This window comes from Cheilinus undulatus, linkage group 4 (genome assembly GCF_018320785.1).
Source record: "Cheilinus undulatus linkage group 4, ASM1832078v1, whole genome shotgun sequence".
NCBI classification, from domain to species: Eukaryota; Metazoa; Chordata; class Actinopteri; order Labriformes; family Labridae; genus Cheilinus; species Cheilinus undulatus.
In genome coordinates, this window is record NC_054868.1 from 3,260,863 (window position 1) to 3,285,272 (window position 24,410).

The following is a 24,410-nucleotide window of genomic DNA, read 5'->3' on the forward strand; positions in this document are numbered from 1 at the left end:
TGGAACTAAGGGGCCAAGCCCAGCTCCTGAAAAACAAGCCCACACCATTATCCCACCTCCACCAAACTTTACACTTGGCACAATGCAGTCAGACAAGTACTGTTCTCCTGGCAACCACCAAACCCAGACTCGTCCATCAGATTGCCAGATGGAGAAGCGTGATTGTCACTCCAGAGAATGCGTCTCAACTGCTTTAGAGTCCAGTGGTGGCATGCTTTACACCACTGCATCCGATGCTTTGCATTGCACTTGGTGATGTATGGCTTGGATGCAGCTGCTTGGCCATGGAAACCCATTCATGAAGCTCTCTACCACTGTTCTTGAGCTAATCTGAAGGCCACATGAAGTTTGGAGGTCTGTAGCCATTGACTCTGCAGAAACTCTGCAGAAAGTTGCACTATGACCTCAGCATCCGCTGACCCCACTCCATCATTTTACGTGGCCTACCACTTGGTGGCTGAGTTGCTGTCATTCCCAATGGCTTCCTCTTTGTTAGTTGACTGTGGAATATTTAGGAGCGAGGAAATTTCACCACTGGACTTGTTGCACAGGTGGCATCCTATCACAGTACCATGACCAGTGTTAGGGTAGGCTAACCAGTATTCACTGAGCTCCTGAGAGCGAGCCATTCTTTCACAAATGTTTGTAGAACTTTCTCCTCATATATTTGCTCTTTAAAAACATTTTTCTATTCTTAATATCGTGTTCTGATCTTTTGAACTTATAAATTGGAATTTTTATCTCAGATTTGAGCCTTTAAACTTACCATTTTTACTTTTTTGAATTTCCAAATGATTTAACATCAGTGCTGGGTTTTTTTTTATATTTTATTACTGGTGAAAACGAGGTTAACAGTTATGTTGAATTTTGACCCTGTTAGGCCCTCAGGTTAGCCCCGAATCCAGAATCCGGGCCCTGCTGTGATTGAGTCTGACACCCCTGCTCTAGGACTATGTTGAAAAGACACATCATAGAATAACACACCACTCTAGATTCAGGATATTTTTAACCCTTAACTCTTGTTTTTAACCCTTACATGGCAGCTTCTCTGCCCTGCTGAGGAATAAGAAAGCCTGTGCTGAGCTCCCAACACTGGACATGGTGAAGGCTATAGTAACCCTGTCTGCGACCTGTGTAAGCCCTCTGAACAAAGGGAACAAGAAGAATGGAAACACATTAAATATTAGCATAGCAAGAGCAAGACAGATGATCTTCATGGCTCTCATCTTCTGCTGGTTCCCGTCCTTTTTCTCCTGAGACCTCTTGTCTCCTGGACCGGCCCGCCTGAGGATCCTGAGGATGGACAGAGTGCAGAAGAGTTCAACAGAGACCGCAGGGGCAAGAAGAAGAGCTGCACCCACAACGACTATTATCTCATTCTTTGGTAGGAAACCGTTGGCCAGTCCAGAATCTACAAATGAGTATGAATAAGACCGTGTAAATGACAATATCTGATATTAACGATGAATAATTGAACTGTACTTTTGTTTGAAACATATTTTCTCTCTCTTACTTACACACAGCACCAAGCCACACGACCACAAGGCCGGCAGCTCTGTACCTTAATCTTTTGAACCTGAAAAAGAAGAAGAAACACGTGGTTTAGTTGAACAGCAAGCAGGTAAACAATGGTGATTATTGCAGTAGTACCCTCAGATGTTCCTACAATATAGTAGCAGTTTTTATCACTTTTTTTAATTACAGGAAGAGCAAAGAACTAGACTACAAGTTTTTCCTGGTGCATGAACATGTTTTAGCCTCTTCTGACTGCCTATTGGTGCTGGTAGCCTCACAATTAGTAAAACTGGGATCACCTGAGTGCAGTGAATGTGTCCCAGTGATTGTAGTATAAAGACACCTTTGTCTGGAAGGTCCAGTCACTGGTTCATTAGTATTCCTGGCTACCATTACACCATGAGGACAAAAGAACACTCCAAGCAACTCAGAGAAAAGGTTATTGAAAAGTACAAGTCAGAGGACGGAAACAAAAAAAAACATTTCCAAGTCTCTGAACATCCCCCAGAGTTCAGTTAAACCCATCATGAAGAAATGAAGGAAAATGTCACGTGTAAATCTGCCTAGATCAGACCGTCCTCACAAACTGAGTGGGCGTGCAAGAAGGAGACTAGTGAGAGAGTCCACCAAGACACCTATGACTACTCTGAAGGAGTTCCAAGCTTCAGCAGCTGAGATGGAGAGACTCTGCAGACAACAACTGTTGGCCGGATTCTTCACCAGTCAGAGCTTCATGGGAGAGTGGAGAAGAGAAAGACACTGTTGAAGAAAACTCAGATTCAATCTGGACTAGAGTTCACCAAAAGGTATGTGGGAGACTCCATGGTCAAGAGGAAGAAAGTTCTTTGGTCTGATGAGACCAGAATGGAGCTTTTTGTCCATCAGACAAGAAACCAAACACACCATCCCCACTGTGAAGCATGGTGGTGGCAGCATCATGCTGTGGGGATGCTTCTCAGCAGCCAGTCCTGGAAGGCTTGTAAAGACAAAGGGTAAAATGAATGTGTCAAAATATGGCAAAATCCCAATGGACAATCTTTTTCAGCCTGCAAAAGAAGTAACTTATTTTAACTTATTCACCAGTAAGACAATGAGCCGAGGCATCCAGAGAAAGCTCCACAGAAATGGTTGAAAGGCAACAAGGAGAACGCTCTGAGTGGCCGAGTCAAAGCCCAGACCTCAATCCAATAGAGAATTTGTGGCTGGACTTGAAAAGGGCTGTTCACACCTGATCCCTGTGCAACCTGACAGAGCTTGAGCAGTTAAGCAAAGAAGAATGGAGTAAAATTGCAGAGTCTGGATGTTTGAGCCTGGTTAAGACCTATCCACACAGACTCAGCTGTGAATGCAGCCAAAGGAGACTCTACTACAGGTGTGTCAAACTCAATCACAGCACGGGCCGAATTCTGAATTCTGGTCTAACCTGAGGGCTGAACAGGGTCATCATTCATCCTTAAACGGCCAACCTCATTTTCACCAGCAATGAATTATGGGGGAAAAACCTTAGCACTGATGATAAATACTTTTGAGATTTTAAAAAGTTAAAATATTAAGGCTCAAAATCTAAGATGAAAAGTTAAATTTATTAGCCCAAAAGGTCAAAACATGGCATATAAAGTCAAAATCATTTTTTTAATGAAAAATATATGAGACAGAAGTGGAAATCATTACTTTAAATGGTCAAATCTTGAGATAAAAAATAAAAAATCATGGGTTTAAAACGTCAAAGCGTAAAAAAATTTAACTTTTGAGTTTAAGAGGTCAAAATATGACTTAAATTCTAAAATTGAGGATTGAAAAGATCAAATTCTAAATTAAATTTAAAGGAGCTAAAAAGGTCAAAATATCGCATAAAAATTCAAAAACATAAATTTGCATCATAACTGCAGAATTGAAAATATAAAAAAAAAAACATAATTTAATATCTTTTCCCACATTCTTGACCTTTTTTTAAATTATTTTTTGTGATCAAATTTTTTATTAGATTTTAACAAATTTACAATATACAACAGAAATAATATCAATAAGAAACATACAGAAAATAAGCATATGAGAAATACCCCCATCAAAAAACAAAACAAACAAACAAACAAACAAACAAACAAAAAACCACCTGTTCCTTATGTGTACAAGGATTAATAAGTATCAATGTAGGAAGACATATGACAATTTATGTTTGTATACCAGGTTATAGCAAATATACTACACAGCTCCGACCTTTCCAGCACAAGTTCTCTAACAGAGATGTACAAGTATCTTTGTCTCCACATTCATACCATGGACCTTGTGGGTTAACAGGAAGATAAAATTGTTTAGAACAGATTAGTTATTAAAAAAGAATTCACTTCAAAAGCTCTTTTAGAGAGTCGGCTGCAGAGCACCAACTATGTAGACTAGTCTCTCCAGCCCCACTTATACAAGCTGTAGATAACTCCAGATAGATAACATCCAAAAAAGTCAGGACCCATTGTTTGATAATGAGGGAGTGGGATGGTTTCTACCTAATGGCAATCATCCTTTTAGCGGCTGTCAGTCCAGCTAATAGTACCTGCTTTTGGGATTTAGTGACACTGAGTTTTGATAGATCATTCAGAATTAGCACAGGCACAGTCACCGGGATAGATACTGAAAGCAAATTAGAAAGGGAGGCAGCTACTTTAGACCAGAAGTGTGATACTGGCGGACAGTCCCACATCATGTGTAGGAAAGTTCCTGTGGACTTTAGAGTGCAAAGGGTACACAAGGGGGCCGGGTATTACCGCACCACGGGGCCGGATTTGGCCCCCGGGCCTTGAGTTTGACACCCCTGCTCTACTAATTACTGACCAGAATGGGGTGAATATTTATGCAGTCACTTATTTTACATTACATTGACAAAATATACAGTGCTTAACAAATTTATTAGACCACCACCCAAAGTAAGGTTTATGCCACAGCTGCCCTAAATTAACAGCATTGGTAATTACCAAAATCATTTTTATGTTTCTGCAGTGGTTAACACACCAATATGTAGAAGCTCTTTAACCCAAATGATATTTTTAATGCTAAAATATAATTATTATTGTTATCCATGAATTTTCAAATTTACTGATTTACAAAAAAACAGAAAAACTAGTAAAACACATTATTATTTCTTGATCAAAATGTCAAATTATAGTTATTTACTTGCATTCCTGAACAGAATATGTTGTTTTAGTGGTTGAATGTTATGCTTGATTCATTTCTGACTTCTCAGAGAAGCCCACTGAGCCGGCTCAGATTTGGGTATAAAAAGGTGAATTCAGTTTGAAATTCCTCATTCCTGTTCAAAATGGTAAAACGTGGAGAGCTCAGTGAAAATGAAAGAGTCCGCATTAAAGCACTTCATGATGCTGGATGGTCTCTGAGACAAATATGACAGGTGGTCTAATACATTTTTTAAGCACTGTATATATTTTTTTCAAAAACTAAATAGTATTGAAAATAATTATAAAATCAATAAGAGAGTAAAACACTCAAGGGGGTGAATAATTTTTTAAGGTACTGTGCATGCATGAAAGTTCATACTCATGACTGCATAGTAAAAAGTCTCTTTATAGTCAGTGCTTATGCCCATCATCATCATCATCATCATCATAATACATTTTATTTATAAGTGCCTTTCTGAACACTGAAGGTCAAAACAAATATAATAAAAACAGTAGATAAAAGCAAACACAGTATAAAATGGGACAAAGTAATTACCAAGAGTTGTGACCAAACGTCAAAGGCATAATCAAACAGAACCTGTATCCGATCATTTGGATTTTTTATTATATTGTCTTAGTGCCCCCTTCTGCCCGAAGAATTTTTTAAATGTTTGAATTATGATTTTATTTGTTTCTCCACTATCATTTTGAACATTTAGCTCCTGCAGACACCTAAAAGAAGCCTTGACGACCAACAGCTTCATCCCAGCAGGGAGTCCCCAAAGTGATTTCAACCTTCTGTAACTTCTGCAAACATTATTCAGCATTATCACACTGAGCATGCCTAAAGACAAACGTCTCCTTTATAGACAGACACAGCTCAACAGTGCCCACACACTCTTTCACTTCTGCTCTTGTTCTTGAGGAAAGACATTTCACAAATTTGTTTTTACAACACTTTTAACCTCCTGAGACCTGAGCTTTTTTTTGGAAAACTTACTACAGTTTCTCCCACTGTTTGGAACTAGTAGGACCTGATAAGTTAAAAAAAATTCTGAAAAAATTCTTAAACACTTTTTAAAGTTCCCCACAAAAAGCACCCCAAACCTTCTTCAAAAATTTCAGTGAAAGTTTATCATATTTTCTGAATTAAAAAAAAAAACCAAAACAAAACAAAAAAACAAATCCCTAAAAAATCCTATTTAAATTTCTGGAAAATTTCAAATAATTCCCCTAAATTACAAAGCAAATTCCCCAAAACATACACATATGAAAGAAAATTCCAAAGGGTACCCCAGAACCCGATTCCCAAATTAAATTCCTAAAAGATAAATTTCCTTGAGCATACCTAAAAATTCAGATGCCTTTTTCCCCTCAAAAAAATCAAATAAAATTTCCCAAAAATCACAAGTACTTTTCACAAATTAACACAAATTTACTTAAAATTCAAAAACATCCACCTAATCTAAAAGAAAATCATGTTAATACTAAAACGTTCTAATGAAACTCTTTTATATACAATAACACTTAAATATCCATGAAAATTCTTGAAAATTTCCCACATATAATCCTAAAAATATCAAGGAAAAGTCCTGAAAGTTTAACAGTAAAGTCTCCTAGTGTTTCAGGGATTTACTTAAACTTCAGTGGACAGTCTGAATAGTTTTCTCAAAAATTCTAATAGTTTTAGTTTTTACTATGTTGTAGGAAAGCCAGAATGCGATGCCCTCATATGTGTACACAGGGTCTTAGGAGGATAATGGATGGACTGAATCCAGGAACCTGAATATTCATGGCCATTTGATTCGGCACAAAAATGGTTTTCGAAAACAGAAAATAAGTCAAAGGTAAGAGACTGTGGACATGTTATTTACAAGCAGGAAGGAACTTCATATCCCAGAATGCACTGTGATTCTTTTTCTTCTTTGTTAATGACATCTATGAAGTTAATATTTTGCAAACGTGTCTTCTAAAGAAGCATTTGTCCTTTACTTTCAGGTTGCTCGTTGGATATTTCTAACTAATAATCAAATCCACTATTGAGAAAATGAATGGGAGTTTGACCCCCAGAACCACACTGTTCAGCCCTTTCACACAGTTTGTTCAGCTCCCTTTGAACCTATGGGGCTCAGATTTCACCATAAAGGTCTCAGTAGTGTCACAACATTATTGCTGCTTGGGAGCTGTGGAAGTCTGTTGACCCCCAGTTTCCCGGGCTGCTCGCTCCCATTGGCTATTGTGGGTATTCTGTTGGAGGATGTTGGATCTAGGATTGGAAATTTGATCAGGAACAGTGGAATAATACATTTAAACAAGGATTTTTTGGGACAAACGATCAGTTTTGACAAGACTCAAATTGGGCTACAGCCCCTAGCCCCTTTAAGCTCTCTTCCTGAAGGTGTGGTTACCTGATGAAGATCATGGGATGGACGACTGCCAGGTAGCGATCCACACAGATGTGACACTGTGCAAGAGCTCGAGCCACCACAGAGCAGCCATGATAAAAGTCAATCAGAGGTTTCAGAGCGGTTACCTGGAAATAAATGCGAATCAGTGACAGAAAGAAACACAAGGAAAACACAGTTTCCATGGATACCAGGTGAAGTGTCAAGAACTCCGCTTCGAAGAGACTCTTGCTCACGGAGATGATCTCCCACAGAGCCCAGATGTTGACCGGGATGCTGATCAAGTTATCGACCGAGCCTGTGATGGTGTACAGGTAAATCGCAGCAGAAACACCCTTTGAAGAAGTGTTGGCCATTTTTCTTTTTTAAATAAAGTATTTACCTTCAAAAAAAAGAGAAGAATGAAATCCAAACTAAGTCAGGAACACTCTCATAGTACATTTTATGATTTTATTGCAAAATAGAATAACAGTTTTACATGGTGGAGAAGGCTCTGCTCAAAATATTCTCCCTGGATAAGTCAAGCAGTATGTTTTGATTTTCCAAGGAGCACATAGCTAGAAACCCCCATATGGATAGATACATTAATGACAATGTGCACTGAATGTAATATAATAATATTAGTTCAAAAGAAATGAATCCATAAGAGCATGAATCTGAATAGGAGGGCGCAACAAGCTTTATGCTATAAAGGAGGAGGCTGGGGTGGAGGAGGTGAAGCTTTATGCTATAAAGGAGGAGGCTGGGGTGGAGGAGGTGCAGCTTTATGCTATAAAGGAGGAGGCTGGGGTGGAGAAGGTGAAGCTTTATGCTATAAAGGAGGAGGCTGGGGTGGAGGAGGTGAAGCTTTATACTATAAAGGAGGAGGCTGGGGTGGAGGAGGTGAAGCTTTATGCTATAAAGGAGGAGGCTGGGGTGGAGGAGGTGAAGCTTTATGCTATAAAGGAGGAGGCTTGGGTGGGGGAGTTGAAGCTTTGCCAGCAGCAGCACTGCTCCAAGTTTTCTCCATTTGTGGATTATGGATCTCACCATGGTTGGCTGGAGTCCCAGAGCCTTAGAAATGGCTTTGCAACCCAGTGACTTTGTTTTTCATCTGTACTTGAATCTCTTTAGATGGCGCCACGATGTGTTGGAGATCTTTTAGCCTACTGTTCTTTGTCAGACAGGTTCTCATTAAGGGGTTTCTGGAGTCAGCATGTCTGGTGGTATTCAGGTTTGGTAGTGGATGGTGACATTGAAGTCAGTTTTACAAAAATGTGATGAAACAGTTAATTCATGATTTAAAAAGGACTGAATGATTTTTCTCATAGGTCCAGGCAGGTTTGGATGGCATTTTTCCCCCTAATAAATCAAATCATCATCTAAAACAGGGGTGTCAAACTCGATCACAGCGGGGGCTGAAATCTAAATTTAGATCTAACCTGAGGGCCCAACAGGGAAAACATTTTTATTTAAATTTTAACCATAAACTGTAAACGTTATTTTCACGGGTAAATAACTAAGGGGGAAAAACTGATGATAAATGAATCTGGGATTTTTTTGGAGGAAAAACGACAAGTTTAAAGGCTCAAAATCTGAGATAAAACGTAAAATACTAGGTCAAAAGGTCAAAACACAAAAACAGAAGTCAAAATAATGTTTTCAAAAGGCAAATATATGAGATAGAAAGTAAAAATCATGAGTTTAAAGGTCAAAATATGAGATAAAATCTAAACCCATGTGTTTAAATTCAAAATATGAGATAAAATTCAAAATGTTGAGTTTAAAAGGTCAAAATATGGGATTAAAAATCAAAATTCGGAGTTGAAAAGGTCAAAATATTAGATAAAAAACAAAATTTTGAGTTTAAGAGGTTTACGTATGACTTCAAATTTAAGATTGTGACTCTAAAAGGTCAAAATATGTGATAAAACTCTAAATCATGAGTTTAAAAAGTCAAAATATGGGATTAAAAATCAGAATAAGGAGTTTTAAAGGGCAGATTAAAATTAAAATTTTGATCTTGAACTTTCAAAATATGACTTAAAATTCAAAAATGAAACCTAAAAGTTTACAATATAAGATAAAAAGTCAAAGTCCTAAGTTTAAGTCATAATTTTAACATCAAAAAATTGAAAATATTAAATGATAACACAAATTCATGTCCCTCCCTCATTCCTTACTTTCTCAATATTTTTACTTTTTCACATTTTTATGACTTAAAGGATATGTTAAATCTTTAAGGTTACATTTTTATTTCTATACTGGAGGAAATCTGCGGACCTCAGACCTGCAGACCAGTTCTAATTAAATATGATGTGATCTGGCAGGCCTGGTAAAACTGCACCATGGGCCAGATTTGGCCCCTGGGCCTTGAGTTTGACACCCCTGATCTAAAAGCTATTTTGTTTTGACTAAGATTATCAGTGTCTAATATTAAAATGTATTTGATTATCTGAAACATTTAAGTGTGACAGATCTGCAAAATATAAGAAATCAGGAAGGGGCAAACACTTTTTCACAGTTCTGAACCTATTTAATTATTTAAACCTTCAAACTTTATGTGTGACGTCTCTCTTAAAATGATCTTATTGTCCTGGTTAGTAGGTTTTTATGCTGTAGTATTTGCATGTCTGTCGTCGATGTTTCTTTAAGCTATGTAAAGCAGAATGAGTTGCTTTTATGTATGAAATGTGCTGTAAAAATAAACTTACCCTGTCTGTCTTTTTGCCCAGTAATCTGATTATTCAGTGCATGCATACTGTTTTATCTGGTTTATTTTGTTTGTTATATTTGTGCACAAGTAACAAACATGACCAGAATTAGAAAAAATAGAAGCAAAGATGCCGAGTAGCAGCATTAAAAATCTGTGTTTTTGGAGTGGAGCTGATACACCTTTTAATGCCCATGAAATGAAACATGATAGGAGGAAAATTAATACATGATAAAACACTAAAGACTGTCTATGAAAATGGCTGAGATGGTTTACAAGATTGATCCTCTGCTGCTTAAAATCAGTGCGACTAAATCTGAGCTTCCTTCTTCCTCCTGTGTCTGAGAATGATTGGAGCACAGCTCTGAACATGCATCCAGCACTGAGACAAAAAGCAGATGTTGGCTGATTAAAAGCTTGTTGGTCCTTTTAGAGAAAATCAGAAGAAGAAGGAGAGAGCCTTAAGCACATTCTAACAACTCCTCTGTCAGCACAGCCCTTAACTCAAGCAATGACATGTGGAGAACAAGACAGGAAGTTTCAAAGACGTCTGCTTTCTCTGTGCTTGTTATGCCAGTTAGGGGTGTATTCCTGCCACTAGCAGAGGGCTGAAAACAACAGGAAGTTTGAGGTTTACGCACGTACGCTTAAGTAGAAAGACATCTGACTATTAGCAGCTGATATTCCTGGGTAAAAACACTCGTGCTAACACACACAGAAATACTGTTCTTTGATACTGAATAAAGTAGAAATCCCTCATACTGACCTGCTGTAGTCACGCTGTCTCCTCTGTGTGCACTCACCTGCACCTGCTTCTGTTATAAAATGTACGGAAATTAATCCACTCGCTTTGCATGATGCCTTTGACCAAAGTCTCACCTGTTCTGACACGATCCTCTTGTGTAATAGTGAAGTAATGTTCTTTAATCCTACACTTTTTTTTTCCCTGTCATGTTGTAGCTGCACTAAAATGTCTCTAATGATTTTAGGAATGACGACTCCAGAAAGGGCATGGGAGAGAACTCTCTGTGGTAACTCCATACTAGGGCTGTCAATGTTCATCTACAGTCCCATTCAAATTTCATTTATTTTTATTTACAGATTTAGAATTATGCTTGAATTTCTATGCATATTTCTTATTAAAATGTATGCAAAGTGTTCAGTTGCTTTAATCACCGTGTAGTTACACATTTGTCCACTAGGGGAGGGGTTCTCAACCTTTTCAGCTTGTGACCCCCAAAATAAAGGTGCCACAGACCAGGGACCCCCACTGCACCTGAAGGTGGTTGAACAGCCATGAACATTCAAGAATAGTCATGTGGAGACAAGGCCATCATAAGGGGGGATAAAGGGGAGAGCTTTCTGGGGCCCAGCCAGACTGGGGGCCGATGGAGGTCAACAAAATCCTGGTCTATTGTAAAGTTAATCTGTGAAAACCATACTTTATATTTAACCTGAAAAAATAACCACTCTTTTCAATGAAACAAATCTCCTTTTTATATCATTTGTGTAGTATATAGCCTTCTTAAAAATGTAAATCTATTTTGTTAAAAAACAAAAAAGAATCAAAATGAGTTAAAAATTGAACAAAAATGGTTAATAATGGCAAAAAATGGTGGGAAAGGTGGTGAAGGTGGTTCTTAAAAGTAGCAGAAATAGGTTTGAAATGGTAAAAATTATATAAGAATGGCAAAAATCCCAAAAAGGGCAAAAATGGGCATGAATATTGGTAAAAGGGAATGACAAAAGTGGCTGAAAAGGCTTTACATTGGCAAAAATGTGTCAAAATCTTGTGAAATGGGAAGAAAATTGATATAAACTGGCAAAGTAGTGTTTACTGAGTAAGAAAAAATAGGCAGATATTGGCAGAAATTGATCAAACTGGCAAAAATAGGCATATCAAATAGTGAAATTTGGTTAAAATGGGAAAAAATGGGCATGAAAAGTGGTAAAACAGGGTTAATAGTGGCAATAATGGGTCAACAGAGGCAAAGTTTGGCTTATGAGGCAAGAATTGGTTAAGAAATGCCCCAAAACAGGCAGAAAAAAAGTGGTTTAAAAGGTTTAAAATGGCAAAAATAGGTGTTAAATGGCAAAAGTGTTTTAAAATTTGTGGGAAAAAATGATAAAAACTGGTTAAAATTTGGCAAAATTGGTGTAAAATGGCAACAGTGGAATTCTAAAAATATTCTCCATTTTTTTTTAGGGAATCTGGAGACCCATCTTAGTGTCTCGCGACCCCAAAGGGGGTCCCAACCCCAAGGTTGAGAACCACTACACTAGAGGACCCTCCAATATTACATTACAGATTGTCATGAAGAAATAATGAGCAAAACAAACAAAAAAGAGCAAAAGTAGTTAATGTTAATTTTTATGTACTTTTTTTGCACCATTTAGAGGCCTTTAACAGATATTCTGGCACTGATGGTCAACTTTAAAACAGGTTAGAAATTAAATGTCAAACAAAAATAAATTACATTTAATTGACAACATCATGTTTATAATGAACAAAACATTTTAAAAATGATGGTCTTATCTTGTCCCAACATGTTTTTACCTAAAACCACGAGGTGATCCACATTTTCTGAAACAAAAACAGAGCATTTTTTGTTCACTATCCCCCCAGCCATGGAGAAAACCCCAACACCCTGGTGGAGGTGCCCGGGACGCACAGGTAATGGCGTGCCAGCTGGGACAGGATAGGATACCTGGACTGGAACGTTTTCCACCACAACAGCAGGTTACTGATGGTGGGCATCGCGGTTTCACTCTCGTACGTCCGCATCTCTTAATGTAGTGAAGCCTCACTCGCCAAATCACCACTAGCCTGTGCGCCACCTTAGCAATAAACATCCCCAATGGCGGCCATTGCGGCGCTTCTGTGTTTTAGTTTGAAAACTTTATTGTTCATCATGTCATGACGAAACATTTGGTTTCTACACCTACATACGGGTGAAGTAGAGGCCAAGGAGAGACAGGAGAGACTCGAGAACGATTATAAACAGCAAAAATATTTAAAGGGATACTTCAACATTTTGGCAAATTCGCCCATTGCCATAGTTCCTATAGTTTTAGTAATAGGTTTGTTACCTTTAGTTGTCGGTGCAAGCTATTTTTAGATCGGCAGTGCTGAGATAGGAGCTGCTCAGCTAACGCTATGGTGTCTTATGATATTCTGGCTTTCCCTCATCAAACTCATCAAATACAGTCATGGACGAAAATATTGGCACCCCTGGAATTTTTCCAGAAAATACATCATTTCTCCCAGAAATTGTTGCAATCAACAAATGTTTTTGGTATACATGTGTTTATTTCCTTTATGTGTATTGGAACAACACAAAAAATCTGAAGAAAAAAGACAAAATTGACACAATTTTACACAAAACTCAAAAAATAGGCTGGACAAAATTACTGGCACCCTCAAATTAATATTTGGTTGCACACCCTCGTAAAAAAAATAACTGAACCCAATCGCTTCCTATAACCATCAACAAGCTTCTTACACCTCTCAACTGGAATTTTGGACCACTTTTCTTTTGCAAACTGCTCCAGGTCTCTCAGATTTGAAGGGTGCTTCTTGCAACAGCAGCTTTGAGATCTCTCCACAGGTGTTCAATGGGATTTAGATCTGGACTCATTGCTGGCCACTTCAGAACTCTCCAGCTTTGTCTCCAACCATTTCTTGGTGCTTTTTGAGGTATGTTTGGGGTCACTGTCCTGCTGGAACACCCATGACCTCTGACGCAGACCCAGCTTTCTGACACTAGGCCCTACATTGCAGCCCAAAATTTTTTGATAGTCTCAGATTTCATGATTCCTTGCACACAAGACACCCAGTGCCAGAGGCAGCAAAACAACCCCAAAACATCCTTGAACCTCCACCATGTTTGACTGTAGGTACTGTGTTCTTTTCTCTGTAGGCCTCATTCTGTTTTCTGTAAACAGTAGAATGATGTGCTTTTCCAAAAAGCTCTACCTTAGTCTCATCTGTCCACAAAATATTCTCCCAGAAGGATTGAGGCTTACTCAGGTACATTTTTGCAAACTCCAGTCTGGCTTTTTTATGTCTCTTTGTCAGCAGTGGGGTTCTCCTGGGTCTCCTGCCATAGCACTTCATCTCATTCAGATGACCACGTATGGTCCCAGCTGACACTTTTGCACCCTGAGTCTGCAGGACAGCCTGAATTTGTGCAGAAGCTGACTGAGGATGTTTATCCACCATTCCAACTATCCTGTGTTGCATTCTTTTGTCAGTTTTTCTCTTCCGTCCATGTCCAGGGAGATTAGCCACAGTACCATGGGTTATAAACTTCTTGATTATATAATGCACAGTGGACAAAGGAACTTCAAGATCTCTGGAGATGGTCTTTAACCTTGAGATTGTTCATATTTTTCCACAATTTTGCTTCCTAAGTCCTCAGACAATTCTGGGCTCCTCTTTCTCTTCTCCATGCTTGGTGTGACACACACAGGCACACAACACAAAGGTTGAGTCAACTTTTAGACATTCTAACTGGCTTCAGGTGTGATTTCTAGATTGTCAGCACCTGTTACTGCCACAGGTGAGTTTAAATGAGCATCACATGCTTGAAATAAAATGATTTACCCACAGTTTTAAAAGGGTGCCAATAATTTTGTCTGGCCCATTTTTTGAGTTTTGTGTAAAATTATATCAATTTTGTCTTTTTTCTATGGATTTTTTGTGTTGTTCCAATGCACATGAAGTAATTAAACGTATGTATACCAAAAACATTTGTAAATGCAACAATTTCTGGGAGAAATGGTGTATTTTCTGGAAAAATTCCAGGGGTGCCAATATTTTCGTCCACGACTGTACACAATCCAACAATTCCGAAACTCTCTCATGGACAAGCTGTGACCTGCACATTCACCACACTATGAAATAATCATGGAACATTACAAGAAGGAGATGTTTTAAAGTTAAATGCAAAGCCAGAACTACACTCCAGACATGGCTGCTGCACTGTGTCACTCCGCACAGTGGTTTCCTCAAGAAATAGTTCACAGTATTTGCTTCATGTGTTGCAATGTTACATAATAATACGTTATTATTTCATAGCGTGGTGAATGTGCAGGTCACAGCTTGTCCACGAGAGCGTTTTGGAGTTGTTGGATTGTGTATTTGATGAGTTTGATGAGGGAAAGCCAGAAATACCATAAGACACCATAGCGTTAGCTGAGCAGCTCCTATCTCAGCACCACCAATCTAAAAATAGCTTGCACCGACAACTAAAGGTAACGAACCTATTAGTAAGACTATAGGCATTATGGCAATGGGTGAATTTGCCAAAATGTTGAAGTATCCCTTTAAAGAAACCATGCTCAAATAGTAACTTTAGCTTTCGAATAATAATGAGTTTTTAATATTCAAATTATATTTTAACTCCAAAGTTCATTCCAGCAGCCTTACTCCATAAGTCCCAGTTTAGCTTAGATGGCAGGCCTGAACAAATCTGGGAATGAGCAGTGCAATCATGTCCATGTGAGGGAATTAATATCCTCCAGGTCCAAAACAAAACAAAATATCACCCAAAACATGAACTATGTATATGTGCAGTAAATAAACAGTAACGTACAGTCTAATGGGGCTGGGCAACAAAGCTTTTCTGCTTTTTCAAAGTTTTTCTGCCCCAGACTGATTTAAATATTGTAACTGATTTTCTTTTTTGAATAAAAACTGAAAATTAAAATGATAACTTAAACATGTTTGGTGTTTTCTCAATGAAAGAAGGTAAACTTAATATCTACTTAGAGATGAATGTGTAAGCGTTAAACTTGTCCACAGAGAAAGAGGAATACTCACACTTACTCTCAGCTCTTTTGCAAGTTATTGACCAAGTGTTTATTTCAACGACTAAAACTGACTAAAAATGCTCATCGACAGCCTTTTTTCCATGACAGAAACTAGACTAAAACTAACAAAAACAGATCTGTGATGACTTAAACTGACAAAAAGTCAGTTTAGTTTTCATCAAGATGACTAAAACTAGACTAAAATGTCATGTAGTTTTCATCGGACATTCAAAATCAATGAGATTTCTCCACTGTAGGTAAATCTGAAAATGCAGCTGTATCTATTCTGCCTCTCAGCTGTAGAAAGCAGGGACCCAGGTCTAGCAGGGTGCAGAGAACACACTACCATGATTTGGTACCAGATCTAGGCAAGAAAATAAACGCTTGGACTAAAGTAAAGACTAAAATATGAGGACTTTGTATGGACTCAAACTAGACTAAAACTAGAAAGGATAGAAATGACTAAAATGTGACTAAAACTAAAATGCATTTCATTTAAAGACTAAAACTAAGACTAGAATTGAAAATAGCTGCCAAAATTAACTCTGTATTGACCTGAACGACTATCTTATGAGGGGGTTGTAAGCTCAGCTTTTTAAGTTCAGTATAAATACAGGAGTTACAGTTATCTATCCAATTAGTTGAATTCATCTGATCATGTCGGGTTCCTTGTAAAGCTCAGGTTGTCCTGTAAGAAAAGCAAATGTTTACAGCTTATAGTCTATGGGTTGATATTTTACAAGTTTTCAAGACAAAAAGTCCAGGAGAGACTCAATGGTTAAAAAAAATAGCATAGAGCTCAGAGGGTTAAATAAATTCTGGACTACCAAGTTGTCCAATTAAAAATTCATGTAGCCCACCTTTATTGTAACAGGCCTACCCTGACACCAGGTTGACTGATCACTCTGAATTGGCCATAGGTGCGAGTGTGAGCATGACTTGTCTGCCTCTATGTCAGCGCTGCGATTGACAGGCGACCAGTCCAGGTTGACCCCGCCTCTCACCCAGTGACAGCTGGGATAGGCTCCAGCCCCCCTGCGACCCCCAACAACATAAGCAATATAGAAAACAGATGGATGGATACTCTGACAAACATATTATTCTGCTTTTTAATAGTTCAACCGTTCAGAATCAGGTCAGCACACCAAAAACATGTTGTGACGATTATCACTATATGGTATAATGATAGAATAGAGGCACTGAATGTGCCAGACATCATCAAATGTGGGCATTTATGGCCAAAAATGTCTCTGTCCTATCTTTTTTGACATTCCATTAACAGTGCATTAAATCAGATAATTCAGCCCTGGTCCGGTGTACCGAAAATCTCAAATGGATTTCTCTTTTGACTGTTTTCCATGAAAAAAGTGGTTGTAATTTTCCTCAGTTCAACCCCTAAAAGGTCTTAAATGTCATTCTTAACTACTGATTGGGCAATGCTTAAAATATGTTTGCCACTTCATGATTACTGCATAAGGGAAGTCCCCTGAGCATAAAAACTTTTCTTTCTCTTTATAAACTCGAGTCAATAGCAGACATGTCGACACATGTGTCACTTGGCAGCCAAGGTCAACAGCACTGATTTTGTTTGTGCCTTTCAGGCCTGGTGAAACACCGGTGGTTTCCAATCCGCAGCACGACCAGGGGCAACCCTCCTACCCACCCAGACGGTACTCCTAGGCAGTACTGACTCACCACATCACCTCTTTCTAAAGGTGTGTGTTTGTAATCTTTTTAGACAGATTATTTTCCCATTCCTCTGCTAATATGCAAGGACATCCAGAGCCATTTGATGGATCCCCTAAGTGGGTCTACTTGCCACATCTGGCCTTAATTTTTAAGCACAAACATGCCTAAAAGTACTGTATACCTAGAATGGCTTTGTAAATAAATAACTACTCAAAACCTGTTTTTCAAAGCTGAGAAGGAAAGATGAGTAAACTGCCAGATGACTGGATCACAAAAAACAAAGCCCCCTCTTAGCAGCTTTCAAAAGTCTTCCTTGTCAAAAAAAAAAAAGAAGTGAAGTCATAAGTATTCTGGCGTTGTCTTTCCAGAATTCACCCTAAATTGTGTGATCCACAGTTGAACACAAGCAACTTCTGCTTTCTTGCTGCAGCTGGAGACACATCCTGTCACACGTCTTCCTTTCTCAATACTTCCAACCAGCCTTTAAATTTAAAATCACACTTTAAAACATATGCTGCAAAAATATGGTAAGACTGCTGTACACCGAATCACAATAATGCTTTAAGATGATCAAATAGTCGGTATGTTGGTATTTATTTGTCCCAAAGGGATCATAAACCTTTATTTTAAAAAGATGTCCTGAAAGATAATTTAACTTAACAATGTATTGTTGTTAATATAATAATAATAATAATAATAATGAAATTATTATTATTATCATTATTATTATTATTATTATTATTACTGTTATTGGTATTATTTTGTTATTATTATTATTATTGTTGTTGTTGTTGCTGTTTGAATATCAAAACTGATCTTTATATCCAGAAGGAGTTTTGTAAAGTCTGCAGTCAGAAAGACAGAGACAGGTGGGGTTAAAGTGAAACGAAAGAGAAAGTTTTTACAAAGCGACAGGAGAGCTGAAGTTAAGGCGTCTGTATTTCTCTGAAACAGCTTTACAGATTTTTGTGTCTTTCCACTGGAAGCAGCAGCTTGTCCCTCTCTCTCTGGCAGCCGTTGGTGAGTAGAACTGATTCAGTCAAACTCTCAGCTCCACAGATTTCTCTGTGTTCTCTTATGTTGTTAAATAGAACAGAAAGATTAACTTGCAAATTTCAATCTGTTTTTTTTTTTTTTTTTTGTCTTTTTCTATCCACTCTGGTTGTTTTACTGTTTTACGGCCTCAGTTCCACAAAAATTGGGGCACTGTGTGAAATGTAAAAAAAACCAAGATGCGAATATCTCAAAAATCAATATTTCATTCACAATAAAACATAAACAACATACCAGATGTTGAAACTAAGAAATTTTACCATTTCAAAAAAGATTTTGAAACTAAGAAATTTTACCATTTTATAAAAAATATTAGCTCACGTTGTATTTGATGTCAGGAGGACATCTCAAAAAAGTTGGGATGGGGCAACAAAAGGCTGGAAAAGTAAGTGGTGCTAATGAAAAATAACTGTAGGAGCAATTTGCAGGTGACAGGTGAGTAACATGACTGGGTATAAACAGGCCTGCCCACAGAAATGGAGAGGCCCGTGTAAGGCTAGACACCATAATAATAATACCAATGCATGTACCCAGGATTTATAGTGTTACCACTAGTCCCTTGGTATTATCAGACCTGGCTCCATTAAACTCTGGAGAAGACTGAACATTTTTTGTAGGGTGGGGCTATAAACACTAACATTGCTGTCCCAGTCCAGTGAGAACACCAGCTGTGTTAATATTTCAAAAGTAAAAGCTTGTACCATTATAAGAAATGGAGAATTGAAAGGAACCCTGCATGATCAGACATGTTCACCCTGCTGGATCACATTACATTTGAGAGATACAAATATCTATCCAACAAAATAAACATGTCTGATCATGCAGGGTTCCTGTTAAGTTTTAAAACAGGCAACAGTAAATGTTATTTATATTTTTTTAGCTTTACTATCCTAAGTAATAATGGGTTTCAATGTGTATATTAAAAGGTTATCATTTCTTAAATCTAGGATACCTTCACAGATGTGCAGGTCACCAGAGGTGTCAAGTTACTAAGTACAAATATTTTGTTACCTTACTTAAGGAGAAATTTTTGGGTATCTATACTTTACTGGAGTAATTATTTTTCAGCCTATTTTTTACTTCTACTCCTTACATTTTCATGCAATCATCTGTACTTTCTACTCCTTACATTTTCAAAAATAGCCTTGTTACTGCTATTTCATTTCAGCTTGTTTTCATTCCAGCTTGTCATCGTTAAAAACAAAAAACAAACAAACAAAAAAACCCATTAAAAAACCCAATCCAGATAGAGTGAATTTGATCGTGGTTGAATAAGTATAAACATAATACCATTCTGACACCCTACTGGTTTGTATGTGATCCATCGCACCTGCGCACACGACACAAATCACGTCACTCTCCAGCAAGGAAATAGCAGACGTATGTAGACGAGTACCAAGATGTCTGTGGCAGAGACCCAAGAGAACTAAATGTCCCAACCAAGCACCAGCGAGTACGTTGGTAGTACACATATATGGTTCTTGAATGTATTTCCATTAGGGCTGTCAATAGATTAAAATCTTTAATCGCGATTAATCTCACAAATTCCATAGTTAACTCGCAATTAATCACACTTTTTTTTATCTGTTCTAAATGCCCCTTACAGGACTATTTCTCAAGATTTAAATACCCTTATCAACATGAGTGAACAACAATACTTTTTTTATGCAAATCTTTGTTCATGTCAACAACCCAAAAAAACACAACAGATGATGTCCAGAAAGTTTTCTAGTCTTATCTCAAAGATACTGAATGCTCTATAAATCTTCTGAGAGCATAACATGGTAAACTCAAGCCCACCAAGCCACAATGGATGAAGATACTGACCTTAATGTAACATTGCTGAATAATACCACAGACCTGTAGAAGTTAACTCCTCTGTTCTCAGCAGCTTAACACAGAATAACAGATCTAATCATCACACATTGACATGAAGAGCATGGTCAGTGAAGTTCAAATCACTTAAAGATCATTCCTGGATCCTTCACACTAAAGCAGAGAATTTTGGTCTCACATGGGGGAAATAAAGGCTCACAATCATCCCTCAACAGGACTCACAACAGGATGATACAAAAAGACTAAATACAGTCAGAGAATTACACTACAGATTACTCAAGCATTTTTTTCTTCATAAATAAAGGGGACCCACAGTCTAATAATGCCTTTTAGCTTATATTATGATACTCTACAGAGCTTCTTCACTCTCAGGCTCACCTGTAACCTCTGCTCCCCTGTTACACACCAGCCTCTGCTGCTCTGTCTCCTCCTCCCCATCATGATGCAGCTGTAGGCCTATATTCACCAGCGTCAGACCCTCCTATAGGGACTGCAGTCTTTGACACTTTTGCAGCATCTTGATTGTTTCTCTGTTCTCAGTTGTCTGAGCGTAAACAATCCAGCATGGTGAGGGGGGCGGCTCTCTGCTTTAGCGGTGTGCTCGGCGAGTGGTACGGGTTGTTTAAGACTCTACTGGTACAAACTCCTGATGACTCAGTTCATGTCGACAGTAACAGAAAATAACTTCAGTCTTATCTGGCTTGATCTGAAAGCTGAACCTGTCATTCAAAAGTCTCTGTCCTTTATCCATTTCTGCTCTCTTGTACCGCGTCACGACGGCGTCACTTCCTGGTCTGGCAAACTACGGGATGGGTCAAGGGTCATACAAAACGTGCATGCGTTAATTGTGCGCCAAAAAAAAAAAATAGTGGCGTTAAAAGTCATTTGCGTTAACGCGATATTAACGCGTTAACTTTGACAGCCCTAAATTCCATAGCACTAAAATGTGTTCATTTTCAATGGACATACATACGGCTGAAACAGGTGCATCCCAATTTTCTAAACATTAACATTTTAATATAACATTATAGTCATTATGACCTTTAGAAAAAAGTTTTGGGGGGAATGGAATTATTTCCCCTTTACATTACTTTTACTTTTATACTTTAAGTAGTTTTGAAACCAGTACTTTTACACTTTTACTTGAGTAAAAAGAGTTGATACTTCAACTTCTACAGAAGTTTTTTTAAACCCCACTATCTATACTTCTACCTGAGTAATGAAGGTGAATACCTCTACAGGTCACCTGAGATATGGCCACTGCTACTCCTCCACACCATCACTGGCTTCTGAAGTTTGTTGTTCTTAACAATCTTAAAGGTCTTTAGCTGGAAAGACTCAGCCATTATTTCCAAAGCAAACTGAAAAAATAAGAGGTCCTCACTGCTTAAATTTAGGATAGACCATGTCGTTGCTTACCTTCATGGGCCCCTCCATGCCTCTGGGCCCCAGAAAGCTTTACCCTTCTCCTCCCTCATGGGCAGCCTTGGGTATAAAAGGAACATTTTAGAGAGTCAGTCTCTCAGAAGTAAAGATAGACAGAGGCTCAACAATCTGTGAAAAACTGTGGAATTATTTCAGAAAAATGTTCCTCAAAGACCTTGAATATCCCTTTATTTACAGCCCATAATATCATCAACAGATTCAGAGAATCTGGAGAAATCTCTGTGCATAAGGGACGAGTCTGAGGACCAACACCCATCCATGCCCACGATCCTCTGGCCCTCATGGGCCACTGTTTAAAACACACATCATTCTGTACTGGAAATCACTGCGTGGGCTCGGGAACACTTTCAGAAATCAGTGTCTGTCCACACAGCTGGCCATGGCATTCACAAATGACAGTTAAAGCTGGATCACGCAAAAATGGACCGAGGCAAGATGGAAAACTGTTCTGTGGTCAGATGAATCAAGTTCTTTTTTTTTTTTTTTTTTGGAAAACATAGATGCTGTGTCCTGTTACAGTTCTAAAGCCTGCATCTCTGATGGTATGGGGTTGCATCAGTGCCTATGGCAAGTGCAGATTACACATCTGGAAAGACACTATCAATGCTGAAAAGTAGAGAGAGGTTTAAGAGTAACATATGCATGGGATAATTTGTTGAAGAGGGGATGCTATAAAATGGTAAACATGGCCCCGTCCAAACTTTTTTGAGATGTGTTGCTGCCATCAAATTCAAAATGAACCAATATTTTTTCAAGAAATGGTAAAATACCTCAGTGTCAACATCTGATATGTTGTTTATGTTCTGCTGTGAACAGATTGTAGGTTCACGAGATATGAAAATCAATCCTCTCTGTTCTTATTTAACATCCCAACTTTTGTTGTAATTGGAGTTGTATATATCTTGAAAACACCCTCATATAGATGTCGTCTCTCCTGTGTGCAGATATGGCTGCAGCCAACTGCCGTCTCTGTGAAGATCAGTTCCTGTGCCCCATCTGTCTGGACGTGTTCACCGATCCTGTCAGCACACCGTGTGGACACAGCTACTGCAAAAACTGCATCACCCAACTCTGGGATGGGAGCCTTATATGGAAGTGTCCGGTGTGTTTAAACGTTTTCACCACAAAACCAGACCTGCGTGTCAACGTTTTCATCTCAGAGATGGTCGGTCAGTTCAGGGATAAAGCTCAGCAGGAAGCCAGCAGCAGCTCGGAGCAACGAGAGTCCAAACCAGGAGAAGTTCTCTGTGACCTCTGCACTGGAACCAAACTAACAGCCCTCAAGTCCTGCTTAAATTGTATGACCTCCTACTGTGGGACTCACCTGGAGCCTCACCTGACAACCTCACGCCTGAAAAGGCACCAGCTGATCGACCCTGTGGAGAACCTGGAGGACAGGATATGTACAACGCATGATAAACCTCTGGAGCTGTTCTGTAAGACCGATCAGACCTGCATCTGCATGCTCTGCTCCATTTTAGACCACAAGACCCACGATTTTGTTCCCCTGATGGAAGAATATGAAGAAAAGAGAGCAGAGCTGGAGGAGAAAGAGGCTGAAATTGAACACATGATCCACAAAAGACGACTGAAGATTGAGGAGGTCAGACACTCGGTCGACCTCAGTAAGGAGGCCGCAGACAAAGATATTGCAGAAGGTGTGCGATTCTTCACCGCCCTGATGGCGTCTGCTGAGAAAAACCTGAACAAGCTCACTGAGACGGTTGAAGAAAAACTGAAAAAAAAACAGGAAAAGGCTGATGATGTCATCAAAGAGCTGGAGCAGGAAATCGCTGAACTTCAGCAGCATTACACTGATGTGGAGCAGCTCTCCTCCTCTGAAGACCACCTTCATCTAATCCAGAACTTCCCCACCCTGAAACCTGCTCCACCCACCAAAGACTGGACTGGGGTGAGAATCCATCCACCATCTCATGAGTTAACGCTTTTGGGAGCTTTACATCAGCTGGATAAAACTCTCAGTGAAGAAATGAAGACGTTGTTACAAGCAGAGCTGAAGAGAGTCCAGCAGTATCCTGTAGATGTCACTCTTGATCCTGATACAGCACATCTGCAGCTCTTCCTGTCTGATGACGGGAAACAAGTTCATCATGTTGATGAAAAGGAGAATCTTCCAGACACCCCAGAGAGATTCTCTAATTGTGTTGCTGTTTTAGGAAAGCAGGGTTTCTCCTCGGGCAGATTTTACTATGAGGTTCAGGTAGAAGGGAAGACTAAGTGGACCTTAGGAGTGGCTAAGGAGTCCATCAACAGGAAAGAAAACATCCCACTGAGTCCTGAGGATGGTTATTGGACCATATGTCTGAGAAATACGTACAAAGCTCTCGCTGGACCTGAGGTCCGTCTCCGTCCAAAAGCCAAACCTAAGAAGGTGGGGGTGTTTGTAGATTATGAGGAGGGTCTGGTTTCATTTTATAACACAAAAAATGAAACACTGATCTGCTCCTATAAAAAGTGCTTCTTCACTGAGAAACTCTTCCCATACTTCAGTCCTTGTCCCAACGATGGCGGCATGAACTCTGCACCGCTGATCATCACTCCTCTCACTCACACAGAGTAGGGCAGTTCATGCATTCACGGTGTAGCAAAGAATGCTAAATGTCTGTGCAGGATTTGAATGGTGAGTTTTTCTGTTGGAGCTATGAGCCTCCAAAGAAGTGGGGGGGCCTTCTATTGTAGGTGGAGATGCAACAAATCATCAGCATGCATGCACGCATGTTTCAATGCTGAACGTGTTCATTGCATCGTTTTCCAGTGGGGTTTGATGGATTG

The 24,410-nt window shown here is 38.9% G+C and overlaps 1 protein-coding gene across 1 annotated transcript; it reads left to right on the forward strand.

Annotated features, from left to right (window-relative positions):
• The first annotated feature begins 18,276 nt into the window (after nucleotides 1-18,276).
• LOC121508394 (E3 ubiquitin-protein ligase TRIM39-like) lies at nucleotides 18,277-24,198 on the forward strand. The gene is made up of 2 exons (XM_041785220.1): nucleotides 18,277-18,302; nucleotides 22,562-24,198. Exon 2 carries the CDS (start codon nucleotides 22,564-22,566, stop codon nucleotides 24,196-24,198), a length of 1,635 nt encoding a protein of 544 aa, XP_041641154.1. The 5' UTR covers nucleotides 18,277-18,302; nucleotides 22,562-22,563.
• The last annotated feature ends 212 nt before the right edge of the window (nucleotides 24,199-24,410 follow it).